Here is a 19747-nt window from a genome sequence, read left to right as displayed (position 1 = left end):
TCAAATTTTTTGCCAAATTTCCGTTTTTTTCACAAATAAACTCAGAAATTATCGACCTAAATTTACCACTAACATGAAGCCCAATATGTCACGAAAAAACAATCTCAGAATCGCTAGGATCCGTTGAAGCGTTCCTGAGTTATTACCTCATAAAGGGACACTGGTCAGAATTTCAAAAAATGGCAAGGTCATTAAGGCCAAAATAGGCTGGGTCATGAAGGGGTTAAACATTCCAAAAATTCCTGTGAAGCACCAGAAGGGTTAATAAACTTCTTGAATATGGTTTTGAGCACCTTGAGGGGTGCAGTTTTTAGAATGGTGTCACACTTGGGTATTTTCTATCATATAGACCCCTCAAAATGACTTCAAATGAGATGTGGTTCCCTAAAAAAAAATGCTGTTGTAAAAATGAGAAATTGCTGGTCAACTTTTAACCCTTATAACTCCCTAACAAAAAAAAATTTGGTTCCAAAATTGTGCTGATGTAAAGTAGACATGTGGGAAATGTTACTTATTAAGTATTTTGTGTGACATATCTCTGTGATTTAAGGGCATAAAAATTCAAAGTTGGAAAATTGCAAAATTTTCAAAATTTTTGCCAAATTTCCATTTTTTTTGCAAATAAACGCAGGTAATATCAAAGAAATTTTACCACTATCATGAAGTACAATATGTCACGAGAAAACAATGTCAGAATCGCCAAGATCCGTTGAAGCGTTCCAGAGTTATAACCTCATAAAGGGACAGTGGTCAGAATTGTAAAAATTGGCCCGGTCATTAACGTGCAAACCACCCTTGGGGGTGAAGGGGTTAAAGCAGGTTTGCGTGATGACTCTGAGTGCCCAAGGTGTAGGTCCGCAGATGCTGACATATTTCATATGATGTGGACGTGTCCGAGACTGGCTGCTTTTTGGTTGGTGGTTTTGAGTCGAGTGGAAGGTGCGTACAAATGCACTGTGCCAAGAGACCCGATGGTGTGCTTGTTGGGGTGCGTGGATGAGATTGAAGTGGATAACAACCTGAAGATTGCCATTGCCAGATTATTGTATATGGCCCGAAAGGTAATAGTGAGAAATTGGATTAAGGATGAGCCGCCTACAAGAAGGGAATTTCTTCAGTATGTAAAACAGGGCCTGATATTAGAAAAAGGGATTTATAAGAAAAGAGGGAAATTAGGAACCTTTGATAAATTGTGGTCTCTGTGGCTTGTCATGGGATAGGTTTAAAGAAGGATGCATAATATGAGGCATGCAGATCTACATGTGATGATAGTAACTTTATAGTCCTGATGGTTAAGTTAATAAAGGAGGTGGGCTGTCTGTTTGGGAGGGGGTGGTTTAACCCCTTCCCGACCCATGACGCCTATGCGGCGTCATGGAATGATCGCATCCCTGCAGATCGGGTGAAAGGGTTAATTCCTATTTTACCCGATCTGCAGGGAGAGGGGGAGTTGTACTTCAGCCTAGGGGGGGTGGCTTTGCCCCCACGTGGCTACGATCGCTCTGATTGGCTGTTGAAAGTGCAACAGCCAATCAGAGCAATTTGCAATATTTCACCTATGAAAATGGTGAAATATTGCAATCCAGCCATGGCCGATGCTGCAATAGCATCTGCCATGGCTGGAAATCATGTACTGGCCCCCCCCCACCGCCCCCGATCTCCTCCCCAGTCGTCCGTTCTGTCAGGTACCCCCCTCCGTCCCCCTGTTCGCTCCCCCGTGCTCCTGTCCGCTCCCCCGTGCTCCTGTCCGCTCCCCCCGTCCTCCGATGCCCCCCCCTGTGCTCCGATCCACCCCCTCACCACCCCCTCATACTTACCGATCCTCCCGGTGTCCGGCCGTCTCCTCGCTGGGCGCCGCCATCTTGGAAAATGGCGGGCGCATGCTCAGTACGCCCGCCGAATCTGCAGGCTGGCAGATTCGTTACAGGTACATTTTGATCGCTGTGGTAGGTTCTACCACAGCGATCAAAATAAAAAAATAATAAATAAACCCCCCCCTTTATCACCCCCATAGGTAGGGACAATAATAAAATAAAGAAAATATTTTTTTTTCTTTTACCACTAGGGTTAGGGTTAGAACTAGGGGTAGGGTTAGGGTTACGGGTAGGGTTAGGGTTAGGGGTAGGGTTATGGCATGTGCACACAGAGCGGATCGGCCGCGGATCCGCAGCGGATCGGCCGCGGATCCGCAGCGGATCGGCCGCGGATCCGCAGGGGATCCGCAGCGGATCGGCCGCGGATCTGCAGCGGATTGGCAGCGGATCGGCCGCGGATCCGCAGCGGATCGGCAGCGGATCGGCCGCGGATCCGCAGCGGATCGGCAGCGGATCCGCAGCAGATTGGCCGCGGATCTGCAGCGGATCGGCCGCGGATCCGCAGTGGATCCGCAGCGGATCGGCCGCGGATCCGCAGCGGATCGGCCGCGGATCCGCAGCGGATCGGCCGCGGATCCGCAGCGGATCGGCCGCGGATCCGCAGTGGATCCGCAGCGGATTGGCCGCGGATCTGCAGCGGATTGGCAGCGGATTGGCCGCGGATCCGCAGCGGATCGGCAGCGGATCCGCAGCAGATCGGCCGCGGATCTGCAGCGGATCGGCCGCGGATCCGCAGCGGATCGGCAGCGGATCCGCAGCGGATTGGCCGCGGATCTGCAGCGGATTGGCAGCGGATCCGCAGCGGATCCGCAGCGGATTGGCCGCGGATCTGCAGCGGATTGGCAGCGGATTGGCCGCGGATCCGCAGCGGATTGGCCGCGGATCCGCAGCGGATTGGCCGCGGATCCGCAGCGGATTGGCCGCTGCGAATTCGAAGCAGTTTTCCATCAGGTTTACAGTACCATGTACACCTAAGGAAAACCAAATCTGCTGTGCCCATGGTGCGGAAAATTCCGTGCAGAAACGCTGCATTGTATTTTCCGCAGCATGTCAATTCTTTGTGCGGATTCCGCAGCGGTTTACACCTGTTCCTCAATAGGAATCCGCAGGTGAAATCCGCACAAAAAAAACACTGGAAATCTGCTGTAAATCCGCAGGCAAAACGCAGTGCCTTTTACCTGCAGATTTTTCAAAAATCGTGCGGAAAAATCTCACACGAATCCGCAACGTGGGCACATACCCTTAGGGTTAGGGTTGGAATTAGGGCTAGGGTTGGAAATAGGGTTAAGAATAGGCTTGTGGTTAGGGTTACGGATAGGGTTAGGGGTGTGTTGGGGTTACAGTTGTGGTTAGGGTTGGGATTAGGGTTACGGTTGGGATTAGGGTTAGGATTAGGGTTGGAATTAGGGTTACGGTTGTGTTGCGGTTAGGGTTGTGGTTAGGGGTGTGTTGGGGTTAGGGTTGTGATTAGGGTTATGGCTACAGTTGGGATTAGGATTAGGGGTGTGTTGGGGTTAGTGTTGAAGTTAGAATTGAGGGGTTTCCACTGTTTTAGGCACATCAGGGGTCTCCAAACGCAACATGGCGCCACCATTGATTCCAGCCAATCTTGCGTTCAAAAAGTCAAATGGTGCTCCCGCCCTTCCAAGCCCCGACGTGCGCCCAAACAGTGGTTTACCCCCACATTTGGGGTACCAGCGTACTCAGGACAAACTGGGCAACAACTGTTGGGGTCCAATTTCTCCTGTTACCCTTGTAAAAATAAAAAATTACTTGCTAAAACATAATTTTTGAGGAAAGAACAATTATTTTTTATTTTCACGGCTCTGCGTTATAAACTTCTGTGAAGCACTTGGGGGTTGAAAGTGCTCACCACACATCTAGATAAGTTCCTTCGGGGGTCTAGTTTCCAAAATGGGGTCACTTGTGGGGTGTTTCTACTGTTTAGGCACATCAGGGGCTCTGCAAATGCAATGTGACGCCCGCAGACCATTCCATCATAGTCTGCATTTCAAATGTCACTACTTCCCTTCCGAGCCCTGACGTGTGCCCAAACAGTGGTTTACCCCCACATATGGGGTATCAGCGTACTCACAACAAACTGGGCAACAAATATTGGGGTCCAAATTCTCCTGTTACCCTTGTGAAAATAAAAAATTGCTTGCTAAAACATCTTTTTTGAGGAAAGAAAAATGATTTTTTATTTTCACGGCTCTGCGTTGTAAACTTCTGTGAAGCACTTGGGGGTTGAACGTGCTCACCACACATCTAGATAAGTTCCTTGGGGGGTCTAGTTTCCAAAATGGGGTCACTTGTGGGGGGTTTCTACTGTTTAGGCATATCAGGGGCTCTGCAAACGTAACATGATGCCCGCAGACCATTCCATCAAAGTCTGTATTCCAAAACGTCACTACTTCCCTTCCGAGCCCCGGCATGTACCCAAACAGTGGTTTACCCCCACATATGGGGTATCAGCGTACTCAGGAGAAACTGGACAACTTTTGGGGTCCAATTTCTCCTGTTACTCTTGCAAAAATAAAAAATTCTGGGCTAAAAAAATATTTTTGAGGAAAGGAAACACATTTATTATTTTCACGGCTCTGCGTTATAAACTTCTGTGAAGCACTTGGGGGTTCAAAGTGCTCACCACACATCTAGATAAGTTCCCTTGGGGGTCTAGTTTCCAAAATGGAGTCACTTGTGGGGAGTTCCTACTGTTTAGGCACATCAGGGGCTCTGCAAACGCAACCTGATGCCCGCAGAGCATTCCATCAAAGTCTGCATTTCAAAACGTCACTACTTCCCTTCCGAACCCCGACGTGTGCCAAAACAGTGGTTTACCCCCACATATGGGGTATCAGCGTACTCAGGAGAAACTGGACAACAACTTTTGGGGTCCAATTTCTCCTATTACCCTTGGGAAAATAAAAAATTGTGGGCTAAAAAATCATTTTTGAGAAAAGAAAAATTATTTTTTATTTTCATGGCTCTGCGTTATAAACTTCTGTGAAGCACTTGGGGGTTCAAAGTGCTCACCACACATCTAGATTAGTTCCTTGGGAGGTCTAGTTTCCAAAATGGGGCCACTTGTGCGGGAGCTCCAATGTTTAGGCACACAGGGGCTCTCCAAACGCGACATGGTGTCCGCTAATGATTGGAGCTAATTTTCCATTCAAAAAGCCAAATGGCGTGCCTTCCCTTACGAGCCCTGCCGTGCGCCCAAACAGTGGTTTACCCCCACATATGGGGTATCATCGTACTCAGGACAAACTGGACAACAACATTTGGGGTCCAATTTCTCCTATTACCCTTGGGAAAATAAAAAATTCTGGGCTAAAAATCATTTTTGAGGAAAGAAAAATTATTTTTTTTTTTTCACGGCTCTGCGTTATAAACTTCTGTGAAGCACCTGGGGGTTATAAGTGTTTACTATGCATCTAGATAAGTTCCTTGGGGGGTCTAGTTTCCAAAATGGGGTCACTTGTAGGGGAGCTCCAATGTTTAGGCACACAGGGGCTCTCCAAACGCGACATGGTGTCCGCTAACGATTGGAGCTAATTTTCCATTCAAAAAGTCAAATGGCACGCCTCCCCTTCCGAGCCTTGCCGTGCACCCAAACAGTGGTTTACCCCCACATATGAGGTATCGGCATACTCAGGAGAAATTGCCCAACAAATTTTAGGATCCATTTTATCCTGTTGCCCATGTGAAAATGAAAGAATTGAGGCTAAAAGAAATTTTGTGTGAAAAAAAAGTACTTTTTCATTTTTGCGGATCAATTTGTGAAGCACCTGGGGGTTTAAAGTGCTCACTATGCCTCTAGATGAGTTCCTTGGGGGGTCTACTTTCCAAAATGGGGTCACTTGTGGAGGAGCTCCAATGTTTAGGCACACAGGGGCTTTCCAAACGCGACATGGTGTCCGCTAACGATGGAGATAATTTTTCATTCAAAAAGTCAAATGGCGCTCCTTCCCTTCCGAGCCTTACCATGTGCCCAAACAGTGGTTTACCCCCACATGTGAGGTATTGGTGTACTCAGGAGAAATTGCCCAACAAAATTTAGGATCCATTTTATCCTGTTGCCCATGTGAAAATGAAAGAATTGAGGCTAAAAGAAATTTTGTGTGAAAAAAAAGTACTTTTTCATTTTTACGGATCAATTTGTGAAGCACCTGGGGGTTTAAAGTGCTCACTATGCTTCTAGATAAGTTCCTTGGGGGGTCTAGTTTCCAAAATGGGGTCACTTGTGGGGGAGCTCCAATGTTTAGGCACACGGGGGCTCTCCAAACGCGACATGGTGTCCGCTAAAGATTGGAGCCAATTTTTCATTGAAAAAGTCAAATGGCGCTCCTTCCCTTCCGAGCCCTGCCGTGCGCCCAAACAGTGGTTTACCCCCACATATGAGGTATCAGCGTACTCAGGACAAATTGGATAACAACGTCCGTGGTCCAGTTTCTCCTTTTACCCTTGGGAAAATAAAAAAAATTTCGCTAAAATATCATTTTTGTGACTAAAAAGTTAAATGTTCATTTTTTACTTCCATGTTGCTTCTGCTGCTGTGAAACACCTGAAGGGTTAATAAACTTCTTGAATGTGGTTTTGAGCACCTTGAGGGGTGCAGTTTTTAGAATGGTGTCACTTTTGGGTATTTTCAGCCATATAGAACCCTCAAACTGACTTCAAATGTGAGGTGATCCCTAAAAAAAATGGTTTTGTAAATTTTGTTGTAAAAATGAGAAATCACTGGTCAAATTTTAACCCTTATAACTTCCTAGCAAAAAAAAAATTTGTTTCCAAAATTGTGCTGATGTAAAGTAGACATGTGGGAAATGTTATTTATTAACTATTTTGTGTCACATAACTCTCTGGTTTAACAGAATAAAAATTCAAAATGTGAAAATTGTGAAATTTTCAAAATTTTTGCCAAATTTCCGTTTTTTTCACAAATAAACTCAGAAATTATCGACCTAAATTTACCACTAACATGAAGCCCAATATGTCACGAAAAAACAATCTCAGAATCGCTAGGATCCGTTGAAGCGTTCCTGAGTTATTACCTCATAAAGGGACACTGGTCAGAATTGCAAAAAACGGCAAGGTCATGAAGGGGTTAAGTTGGGAATGGGGGGGTTTGGTTTGGGGTGAAAACTTAGTATTGAAATATAAGAATGTAACAAGTAAATTGTCATGTGATCCTAAATAAAAATGTATTTGAGTTAAAAAGACTATCAACACGGGGGGAAAATGGCAGATTTCAGTTCAGTTCCACCTACAGCGCCACCACAGGAGAAATGAAATATTACACTGTTGAAATCAAAACACATATGTGCCAGGTCCCCGCATACCTTTGGCAGATCTACAGCCCCCATTCATATCTGCTCAGTATATAATGCGGTGATATATTGTAAAGAAATGTACACTTAAGCATATGCTTCCATGTTTTCATTCGAACATCCCCCAGACGGAAACATTGCAATGAAGAACGCAGCATGACATGAGCCTAACCAGCACTGGAGCCTACAGTAGTCTGAAATCCACCTTCTGTTTCATTAGGAGGCTCTGGATGCTGATTTTGTCTTTCCCCCTTGCTTTACACTGCAGCTCAGCTTACTTTGCGTATTGATATTGGTTCAAATAAGGACCTGAGCTTTGATCATATGATGCCGGGCAATTATTGTAGGTGCAACATCTGGGGGGACAATATTCATTCACATTTGGAGTGGGGGGGGGGGGATAAGAAAAGTTTTATTCTAGGTAAGGAGGGAGGGACATCAGAAATAAAGGTCACACACTTTTATGGTGAATTCTCCTCTTATAGTAGTGAGCATTACAGGAACCTTTCTTCATGGCATCACCCCCTCACAGCAGACACAGCCTGGTACTATTTGTTCTGATGTAAAGGTGAGACAGGAACTTTTCCTCATGTTATCACCCCCTTTTGTCAAATTTAGTTGGCAAGGAGCGAGACGGTGAAGAGTTTTATATCTAATCACCCCCTGCCCTTAATTAGGACATTTATACGCTCCATGACGCAAACATTACCATGATCCGCATTGCAGGGATTTTTTTTTAGTGCGAACTCTGCACAGTGGAAACTTTTAATTCTTAGTAGTCGCTTTTTGTGTTGGGTTTTTGCATGTAACAGACTTTTTAGGCACAAAAGTAAATTTTAAGACATTTATTTTTTTGTACAAAAAAAAAAAAATCAAAACTTTAATATCATGCAACTTTATTACAAAATGTAAAGAGCTAGTTTGCACTTTTATAATGTACTCAATTTTCTTTTTAGTAAGGAGAAGACTGTCGCAGCGACTGTAGCATTTGCATTGCACTAGATGAACACTTTATTTATGCCAGAATATGTAGCTCATAAATGTAAAAAAATATTAATACATAATTCCTGGCATACTATACACTGTCGCCCGCACATTTATTAATATTTCTACTATGAAGAAATGCAATATACTACAGTGTAGTGCAAGTAGTAAATATTCATAGATGCAATAACTTATTAAATACTGATTATTAGTGGGGGTCCGGCCCTCTTGTGCTTTGTACTGCCATAAACTATATGCAAAAAGTAATAATTAACAAATATTAATGTAAATATGCCATATAAACACAGTAGATAATTGCATTTATTATGGCTAGGCCCCCAGGGTGTAGAGCGGAGGAGAGTAATCAGAATTTTGGCCTACAGAAATGACAGACACATACGTAACCCAAGTGGCTGTCAATTCATAGGTCATCTTTCTGGTTACCCCGTCATCCCAGGCACTGATAACGAGTTTCCTCTCTTGTAATCGAGTCCTAATTTGAGGATTGCTGCACGCCGCGGACCTCTGTCTGTTGTGAAAACTACAACCCCCAGCATGCTTCGTCCTTTAATGGGGTGTACTCTCCCAGTCCAGAAGCCGGTAGGACGCCCCTTTTGTAGTCCCGGTGCCTCCAGGAGATCCCCAAGACGATGACGACCAGCAAGTGCCCATCAAAAGTAACAGCATCTCCACTGGAAACCAGAGCAGTCCACATGGAGTTGCTGTTACACCTGATACACACTACAGTCCGCTCCCACTGCGTCGCCGGCCGGTTCCCATCGCCTTTTGTCCTACTTGTTGACACACCTGTAAAACGAGATCAATAGAGAAAAACTTCAGAACTGGCAGCCGGTAAGTCACACCTTATGCACCAAAGGGTTAATAACTGCAAACACCGCGCCAACACCCCTGTCTCGTCGGGTTGGAAGGGTTAAGCGTCCGCCGCTCGCCAAGTTTACTGTTCAGCCCCGGGGACGCCAATGTCTTATGCATCTGGCAAATCTTAAGTGTTAACCCCCACATTGCCGTTCTTGGAGGTATTGATCACCGGTGGGGGTCCGACACACGTCTGAACTCCCTATTAATGATCCAATTGGAGAACGTCGCACTCGACCTCTCCCAGAAGAGAAATGGCCGATAACAGGAAATAATAGCTTGTATTCGACAGTCCCGGGAATTAAGGTAAGACAGTGTTCCTTTAAGTTCGTAGCATTATAATATTACTTGTCGGACTGGAAGGAAACATTTGCTTTCACCGTGGCTCATAACAGAGAACAATCTGAGCAGTTTTGATAGATTGGGAAGCATCTGTTGTGCAGTGGCTGATAACAGGGAACAATATACTGCATTTAAGGTCGGATCGAGCTTACGACCCGAGACATGCATGTAATATAATAGCCGTCCGTCTCCTACCTGAGATGCCAGAGGAGAGCGGAGCGCTGCAGTCCTCCTCGACACCACGACGCTGAACACCAGGAACTGTCTCTTCCCTCGTGATTGCCTAGCAATCGCTCTAACTCTGCCTCCAGCCCGATAACCCTCGTCTTCATCAATATCCCAGCGATTGGCTGCTGTCACGGAAGCGTCTATCCACACAGTGCAGGGAGACGGCAGATTGACACGTAAACCCTGGCTGATAGGTTTTATATGCTCAGGGCAAAGTTTTACAAGGGCTCTTATCACCGTCGCCTTCATGGACTCTGATACTGAACAGAGGAGCTGGCAGATTCCAGCCTGATAAGTTCCAAGGAAGGATTTTATATATTATATTTCTAAATATATATATATTTATATTACACGTCTCTTTTTTTTTTTTTTTACCTGTCAGTCTTTTTTGTGTTGTTTTTTTTTTTTTTATCTTAATGGAAGGCTGGCGAGAGAGAGGAGTATTAAATAATTCAGGGCACTAAGTATATCGGCTGCATTAGATGGGGAGGCAGAGCTCAGACACAATCTGGATTATGATCAGGTCATGACGAACAAGTTCTCCAAGTCAGCCGCCATATTTATTTGTACACGATCAGTCATATAATTAAAACCAACAGATAAAAAAATAAAAAAAAACTTGACCCGTCAAGGAAGAAACTCCATAGAATTCTGAAAGTGTCCTATGTTACGTGGCAGCAGGTCCCATAACTAACGTAGATGTATGATTTGTGGGGGTCCGACTTCTGGGACTGTCATAGATTGCAAGAACGGCGGTGCGCACAAGGTTTCCCGGTGTGACTAAGGCATTAGCGTGTGCCGTTAAAGTGGTCGCACATGCTCAATAGCATTTCATTCCTTGGGGGACTTTTAAAACCTTCGTCAGGATCCTCAACCTCCAGCAATAATATATTTACCCACTATATTAAGGATAGGTGATCAATGTTGTTCATGGGATAACCCCCTATAAATGGGGAATTGGGAGGTCTCCACGGATCAGATGTGGATCAATAAGCCACATTGATCGTTTATTTACAGCTAAAAGGATAGCGGGTCTATAAGGTGGCACCCTAAATTTACGACAACATTGAATTACTAAAAGCACATAAAGAAGAAACCAGTATGGCTGCCTCTGCTTGTAGTGACTAGCTGCCCGGGAATTGGCAGATCCATCTGCTCGTCTGAATGAGACCTTACAAGAATGATGGGATCCAGTCTGCAGAGCCTATTAATGATGCTGGAGTCTCATAATGCCGGAACATCTGCTGAATATCCTCCGTATTGCCGTCTCCTCCTATACAGCCAGTGGTCTATAGCCTGCAGTGTGTGTATATATACAGACGCATGTGCATAGAGCCAGCTGCCTTGCGCATTACATCTGACTTCTTGCTTTGATGAATATACATATAATGACACATTTACTTCATATTTAAAAATAGGGATTATTTTCCAGCTGGAAAAAAAAAATCCATGAAAGCGAAAGATGCTACGTGGAAACCATCAAAAAGCTGCTGGCGGAGGATATGCTATGCGTGTCAGGTGTCTGCACCTAGTAACCCGAGTGCCCAAGGGTGGATTCATGCACAACATTTTTCACATTTTTTTTCAATAAGTGTTTTTCTTTTACTTTATTTTTAAGATGAATATATTGTGTACATAGTCAACGTTTGTTTTTTTTTTACTTTTTTTTTCTCGCGTTAGGTCGCAGCACAGTATCATGTGTAATGTATTTTCATGTGCTTGGACGTAAAAGCATATACGTCGCATGCAACGATGATATACTCATTGTGACTAATGGGTGTCCACATTTTTGACAGTGATTACAAATTGTGTAGTTTTGTTTTTTTTTGTGTATCCCCTACCTTTCGCAAACTGAGATTGTAGGTGCTACCCTCAAAAAGTTAGCTCCTCTGCCAAATCTCATGTAAGATAGCATTGCAAGATCTTGGTGTAAGGCCCAGCGTAAGGCTTCTTTAAAATGTGGCTTTTTATTAAATTTTTTGGCACTACAGTTCTTTATATGTACGGTATTTATTTGTTTTTATTCAGATACGAGATCATATATAATGCAGGATCCCAGGAAGGCAAACTCACTGTTGGGCTGCCATAACGTTGGGTAAACGTGCAGGGACGTCCGACAACCTAATGTGTACGAGGACCCCTGATATACAGATATTGGCACAACCTATAGGTCTTTTTTATCAGCCATTTTGCTGACTGTTAGGATCTTTATTCAGTGACTGACAGTGAAGTCCAGGAAAATCCCTGCCCCTCCCGGTCAGTACCTTGTCACGTATCTCAAGTGCTGAGACGTTTACATCCATTTATATCTAGATATGCGGACACTAGCCAAAAACCAGTGACTGATCGCTCATAGGAGCACTCATTCCCAATTGTCGGCCGAATATAGTCGATTGGTACGCCTTACTGGCCTGAAATTGGACCATGTAGTGGTCATCTTGTAAAATCCCTTTAAAGATGACCTTTTACTGGATTTGTTTTTAAGCCGAGCACCTCCTCCAATTGATGCTGGTCTGCCGATTCTGAAGCAGTTTTTCTTTTTCTTCTGTGCCCCTCCGTTCCAGAGTTATGCCCCCCTGGAAATATAGGTGCAAATTTCACCCTTCAACCAACTGGGCGTGTATTAGAAAACTTCCCTGGTTATTTACTCTGTCTCTTCTGACACTGGCCAATCAAAAACACGGCGAGACCCACAGAGAAGGTCTGTGGTATACGCCCAGTTGGCTGAATGGGGAAATACGCAGTAATATTTCTAGGGGGCATAACTTTGGAACGAAGGGGCACAGAAGAAAAAGAAAAACCGTTTCAGAATCAGTGGAGCAGCGGTAATTGGAGGAGGTACTCGGTCTAAATGTAAAAAAATCCAGTGAAAGGACTTGTTGAAGCCACTATGGAGAAAGGAGAGTCTCCCAGTTCAACTCTAATAAGAGGCTGAACCAGTTTGTGTACTTTAGTGGTGTAAAAGTGCAAGAATGTGCTGCGCACCACCAGAACTGTTGTGTTTGGGTGCGGTGGGTCAGAAAATAACTAATGTATATATAATATAGATATATAATTTATTTTTTTTAACTTTATACTGGTCAGACGGGCTAACAAGGACAAGCATTTGGCCTCCTTTGGGCCCATGTCACCCTATGGGCACGTACAGCACAAAGATAATGGGAATATTGCCTTATATACGGTTAATGATTACACGTTTGCAAACATTTCTCAGAGTATGAGACACAGTGGATGAATTACAAGACATTGCGTGGGACAGTCCGGCGTGATAAGGTTGAGGATGGTCCCGTTAATGGTTAATAAGGGGCTGGATAGGAGAGTGTTACTAAAAGTCACAAGACTGTGATTTTCTGTCATGAGTTACTTCTTCTAGTACAGTTAGTTCCCTCACATTAGTCTCCCCCATGGGGCACACAATCTGATGTCATTATCACTGGGAACGATTTTATGTGAAGGTGAAAAGCCTTTCACTAGGCCTCAAGGAGAACAGGCAGTTGTCCATAGCAACCAATCAGATCCCCTCTTTCATTGTAAAATAGCCACTGGGAAGATGAAAGATGGAATGTGATTGGTTGCTAGTTTCTCTAGCTTTTGTTTACATAAGGCCTAGCGTGTTTCTGGTGTGTGCTATGGGCAGCAATAGATTTGCTTCAAAATGGGCATCATTTTCAGTCTTTATCATCGTTTGTGTCTTTTTTTTTTTTTTTTTTGCACAAACTGGTTTGCAATAATTCAGATCTTGGACCAGTCACAGTCAGTATTAGCAGGGGCATTTGAGGTTACTCCCTCCATCAACCTCCTTACCTCGCCTGTCACCGTATTGCAGTATATTATGTGAGCGAATGGCGTGTTAGGCTGAAAAACAAAAATGTAAAAAAAAATAAGTTGTTTATATGAAGGTAACGGCCCAGACAATGTCAGAAGTGCTGGTTCATTTGGTTATCAGCATAAAAAAATCCTGTCCTATTTTTATGTTTTTATGTTATGTTTCCTTCCCAATAAAAGTTTTTCAGTGCATTAGAAGTTCTCTAAAGAGGAGTCCCAATAACTACAGCTCCTACGACAGAGGGATAACACTGCTTAGTAAATGTAGGCCTCAGGGTGTGTGCACAACATCTTTCTACAATGGATTCTGGGCTGAAACTCACCCAAAAAACTCTACAAAAGCTTAAAAGAATGAACATATGTGTATAGCAACGTAACACCTACTCGCTGTTCACATGATCAGCCTTTTAAGAAGAAGCGATGACCGTCTCTTAGGCATTTTCCGCTCTGAAGCCGCTCTATATGCAAATCAATAGGAAAGCTCAAAAGATGCACAGGGATAGATATATATATATATATATATATATATATATATATATATATATATATATATATATATATATATATATATATATATATATATAATTAATCTTTTACTTCAAAAACTCTTTTGGCTAAAAAAAAAAATTCATATAAACACCAGTAAAAAAATGACACCACAAGGCACTATATAAATAAAAAATTTCCCTCTGACTTTTTGAAAAAGTGCTCAGGAAACATCCCCCCCCCAAAAAAAAAAAAAATGTTTCCTGAGGTATTTTCCTCTTGAAAAACAACGTTGTCTGCACATTCGCTTGGTGCTTTAGATTCTTCGTTTTGTATATGTTCTTTTATTATTTATAAAAAAAAAAAAAAAGGTGTCCCCGTTCTCTTTTCGCTTCTAGAACATTTCTGGTGGTCTACGGGGTAAAGTTTCTCCTCGTGGAGAGAGCCAAAGGACACTTAAAGCCCTCATACACAATAGACTAATGTCGTCCGAACCCCATAATATGGGTGGGCATGGCTGACAGTCTAAGGTGTATGGAGGTCTCCCAACTCTCCTCGACCAATGATGTTGGAGGAAGATGAGGGTTAGGCCTGTCTAATTTGTTGATTCTATTGTTCTCTGCTAAATAAGCCGCCGCCAGAGAAGTCTATTAACCACTTTCTACTAGTGGGCACAGCAGCGCTCTACTAGAGGGCACAGCAGCGCTCTACTAGAGGGCACAGGAGCGCTCTACTAGTGGGCACAGCAGCGCTCTACTAGAGGGCACAGCAGCGCTCTACTAGAGGGCACAGGAGCGCTCTGCTAGAGGGCACAGGAGCGCTCTGCTAGAGGGCACAGGAGCGCTCTGCTAGAGGGCACAGGAGCGCTCTGCTCGAGGGCACAGGCGCGCTCTGCTAAAGGGCACAGGCGCACTTTTGGAGTGCACGGGAGCGCACTGCTGGAGGGCACAGGCGCTCTGCTAGAGGGCACAGGAGCACTATGGGAGGGCACAGCAGCGCTCTACTAGAGGGCACAGGAGCACTATGGGAGGGCACAGCAGCGCTCTACTAGAGGGCACAGGAGCACTATGGGAGGGCACAGCAGCTCTACTAGAGGGCACAGGAGCACTATGGGAGGGCACAGCAGCGCTCTACTAGAGGGCACAGGAGCACTATGGGAGGGCACAGCAGCTCTCTACTAGAGGGCACAGGAGCACTATGGGAGGGCACAGCAGCGCTCTAATAGAGGACACAGGAGAGCAATGCTAAATTACAATATCGACCCTTCAGAGAGCTCATACCAGAAATGGAGCTCTCTGACCTCTAAAGGACGCTGCGTTCTACTAGTTGAGTTCTACTTTTCAATGCCGCTCCAGGAAATATTCACTTTATGGCCGGGTTAGTTTCTGTTTGTCATTTTCACTAGAAAAGAACCTTTGACAGATCAAGGAGCATAGAAATATCTCCAGATAGCACAAAGCAAACAGCGGCGTAATACACCCCTGCAAATGACTGCCTGATGATCTGGTAACAGGGCGAAGGGTCAATCACCCGGCAGTGAGGAGGAGCCGGAGTAACCACACCAAGCACCGAGTACCATGGAGGACCCAACCCGCCTGTGTAGTTTTGACCATGTTGTATTTTAATGGTAATTTTTTTTTATTTTGGAACCTAAAGGCCTGAAATGGTGCCTGAAAATAATTCTAAATAAGGGAGATCCAGAAATCCACAAGGTGCTCCTTCATTTCGGAGAACCATGTTGGATTCTGGTAGTTAAACGTGGGATATTTCTTAAATTAAGAAAACAAAGCAACAAAATAGGGTAATATTTAGATGTTTTTTGTTATAAACAGGAAAAAAATGGGTAATTTTATACGAATTCCGCTTTTATTTTTTTTCCAATTGTTATTAGGCCTATAATGTCTTAAAAATTAATGACAGATAAATATTGGCCAGCTAAACCTATAGTACATTATGGTATACTTCTATGGTAGATTATCCGTCCTCGATGTAGAGGATTTCAATTATGAAAAGTGCAAGTTTTTCCAAACTTTCTGTAAATTTAATATTTTTTCTTTTATACTTTATACAAAAGTCTTGACTGAAACATAAAGTACAATGTGTCACTAAAACCAGTTTCAGAATCGCTGTAAAAATAAATAAAGTGACACGTGTCATATTTAAAAAGAAAAAATGGGCTTGTGTGCTGAAGTCTTGCTCTTGGGATAACATCTGCCATGATAGAAGCCTATAGGCACATTACAGTATAGAAACATGGTGTCTGTGTGTTTCATAGTCCCAGGATTGTCTTAAAGGAACTGTCCCAAATGGCACTGCTGCAAAACGCAGACATCCTGGTGGGCCGCTGAGGTCTGCAGCTATCTCGACTCAGTGAATGAATTCTTTATCAGTGCTCTTTAAAGTTAAAATGTAGAATTACATGGCACTATTCATGGAACATACATGGGTGGCGCTACTAGGAGGACCATCGTGGTATTACAACCTCAAGGTGCAGTAAGTAGGTCACTTAGCTAACGTTACACAATCCCTCTCTGCAGTTTATCTTGTACCTATGCTTTATATTTGCTGCATAAATTGGGGTCTGACGTCCATCCCCGTTGTTCCTCTGCTCTCTCCTCCAGGCACACTGTTGGACACATCATTAAACTGGTGGAGCAGCATGGCAGCGACGTGTGGTGGACGCATCCGCTAGAAGAACTGCTTCCTAAATCCGTGCTTCAGCAGGTACCGGCATACACCCCATACGTCACGGTTTACACAGGACACAACTCTGCCCTTCTTCGTAAATGGTATTGAGCCGCGGCATGAGGAACCCATGTGGCATGAGCCGTGGGCACCATTGTTGTACTAGGTCCCATGGGTCAGACAACGACCGCTCCTGGAAATAATAATGGAGCGTGGATCTCAACTATATAAAAATTACTCATAGGAAGTATAACATTTAATGAAAGTTTTTTTTGCTTTGCCAGGCTGCCAGCGGTGCCAACGCACTCGATTTTGAGCCAGGACGGGATGTTTTGGACATCTGGTTTGACAGTGGAACATCATGGGCGCACGTTCTGGAAGGTACGAGCTCTCCACCTTGGGACATGTTTGGCGTGTCCACCTTTCCCAGCGTTTACACCAAACGTAAAGTTAAACTACATGTGACCGGACCCTTACAAATTGCCAAAACTAAAAGCCCCAGTACCTTTACATCGGGGTCTCCAACTCCCATCATTCCGATGTAGATCAATGGCATTTACTTGTGTGACAGTGGTCTCTCCTGTTCTCAGGACATGATGGGAGTTGCTGTTGACCACAGCCATACATGATCTACGTTACATTGCCTACGAACTCGCTGCCCAATCTATTTCTACACCATAGAAGTGAAATACTGGCGCACGTATCCTGGTCTTCAAGGGGTTCTCCCACCTTACAGAGAACAGGACAGTTTACTCCTGCCCTATATGAAATAAATAGGATTTATGGAAACCGGCAGTCTCCATCCTGCGTCTCTGCACTTATACCGCTGGCAGATTGGATCGTCGGCAAACATTGTTACATAGTTTGCTTAATTTTTAACAGGGCAATCGCTGCTTTACGACGCCCGCATCTGCCGGCATGTTACTGCCGAGCCGCTGATTTAAAGTAAACAGCGACTGTAGATATCACACGAGATCTGCGATCCCGTCCGGTGTGCTCTGCGTCCAACTGCAGGGCTCGGCCGAGACACGCAGCACCACCACACTGATGGAGCTTATGAAGGGGTGAAAAGTGTCGCATTTTCCTGATACGCTTTATGCAAATCTCTGCTTGCTGTCAGTGAATAGGACGGTTCATTACTCTGTCCTTGTCATGTAGAGAGCACGACCGCACGGTGTGGGAGAGCCGCTTTACTGCAAATCCTAATCGGTCTGGTTCTGCCACGGCGGGTTGGGTATTACGGGAATGATGAGCTGTGATGGCGGGGGGCACGGGCATCCACTTATGGCCATACACCTCGGTCAGTCCAGATGTTACGAGGGGATCGCGCACATTACAATCTTCCATTTGTCATCCGGTCGTATGTAGATGCGGAGCAGCGAGCCGACGTGTACTTGGAGGGGAAGGATCAGCTTGGGGGATGGTTCCAGTCCTCGCTTCTCACCAGTGTGGCCTCCAGGAATAAAGGGCCTTACAAGTAAGTTCTAGGAATCCGGTGCCTAACATCCGTCCATTTTTTATAAACTGGCACCGCCCTCGTGACTAATGCTAAAATAAACCAACCATCGTCTTCTTTACTTGGCTCCTTCCTAATAAAGCAATATGGGTGGTCCGTGCACGTCACGTCATATGACCATTGGTGCTATCTGGGAACCAGTTCCTAGAAGCATCATTCATGTGTACACCCCGAATGCAAGCATCATTCATGGGTACACCCCGAATACAAGCATCATTCATCTGTACACTCCGAATACAAGCATCATTCATGGGTACACCCCGAATACAAGCATCATTCATGTGTACACCCCGAATACAAGCATCGTTCATGGGTACACCCCGAATACAAGCATCATTCATGTGTACACCCCGAATACAAGCATCATTCATGGGTACACCCCGAATACAAGCATCGTTCATCTGTACACCCCGAATACAAGCATCGTTCATCTGTACACCCCGAATACAAGCATCATTCATCTGTACACTCCGAATACAAGCATCATTCATGGGTACACCCCGAATACAAGAATCATTCATCTGTACACCCCGAATACAAGCATCATTCGTGTGTACACCCCGAATACAAGCATCGTTCATCTGTACACCCCGAATACAAGCATCGTTCATCTGTACACCCCGAATACAAGCATCATTCATGTGTACACCCCGAATACAAGCATCGTTCATGGGTACACCCCGAATACAAGCATCATTCATGTGTACACCCCGAATACAAGCATCATTCATGGGTACACCCCGAATACAAGAATCATTCATCTGTACACCCCGAATACAAGCATCGTTCATCTGTACACCCCAAATACAAGCATCGTTCATCTGTACACCCCGAATACAAGCATCGTTCATGTGTACTCCCCGAATACAAGCATCGTTCATCTGTACACCCCGAATACAAGCATTGTTCATCTGTACACCCCGAATACAAGCATCGTTCATGTGTACACCCCGAATACAAGCATCGTTCATGTGTACACCCCGAATACAAGCATCGTTCATCTGTACACCCCGAATTCAAGCATCGTTCATCTGTACTCCCCGAATACAAGCATCGTTCATGTGTACACCTCGAATACAAGCATCGTTCATGTGTACACCCCGAATTCAAGCATCGTTCATCTGTACACCCCGAATACAAGCATCATTCATGTGTACACCCCGAATACAAGCATCGTTCATGGGTACACCCCGAATACAAGCATCATTCATGTGTACACCCCGAATACAAGCATCATTCATGGGTACACCCCGAATACAAGAATCATTCATCTGTACACCCCGAATACAAGCATCGTTCATCTGTACACCCCAAATACAAGCATCGTTCATCTGTACACCCCGAATACAAGCATCGTTCATGTGTACTCCCCGAATACAAGCATCGTTCATCTGTACACCCCGAATACAAGCATTGTTCATCTGTACACCCCGAATACAAGCATCGTTCATGTGTACACCCCGAATACAAGCATCGTTCATGTGTACACCCCGAATACAAGCATCGTTCATCTGTACACCCCGAATTCAAGCATCGTTCATCTGTACTCCCCGAATACAAGCATCGTTCATGTGTACACCTCGAATACAAGCATCGTT

At 44.6% G+C, this 19747-nt stretch overlaps 1 protein-coding gene across 1 annotated transcript in view; it reads left to right on the top strand.

Annotated features, from left to right (window-relative positions):
- Window positions 1-19747, top strand: part of IARS2 (isoleucyl-tRNA synthetase 2, mitochondrial) — a 65488-nt gene that overhangs the window by 32042 nt on the left and 13699 nt on the right. Inside the window, exons 13-15 of the mRNA XM_077282244.1 lie at window positions 16570-16672; window positions 16918-17014; window positions 18002-18110. Coding sequence (XP_077138359.1) covers window positions 16570-16672; window positions 16918-17014; window positions 18002-18110 — 309 coding nt within the window. The remainder of the gene's footprint in view (window positions 1-16569; window positions 16673-16917; window positions 17015-18001; window positions 18111-19747) is intronic.

This window comes from Ranitomeya variabilis, chromosome 2, assembly GCF_051348905.1.
Source record: "Ranitomeya variabilis isolate aRanVar5 chromosome 2, aRanVar5.hap1, whole genome shotgun sequence".
Lineage (NCBI taxonomy): Eukaryota > Metazoa > Chordata > Amphibia > Anura > Dendrobatidae > Ranitomeya > Ranitomeya variabilis.
The sequence above is the reverse complement of the archived record's forward strand: the minus strand, read 5'-3'. Positions and strand labels throughout refer to the sequence as shown.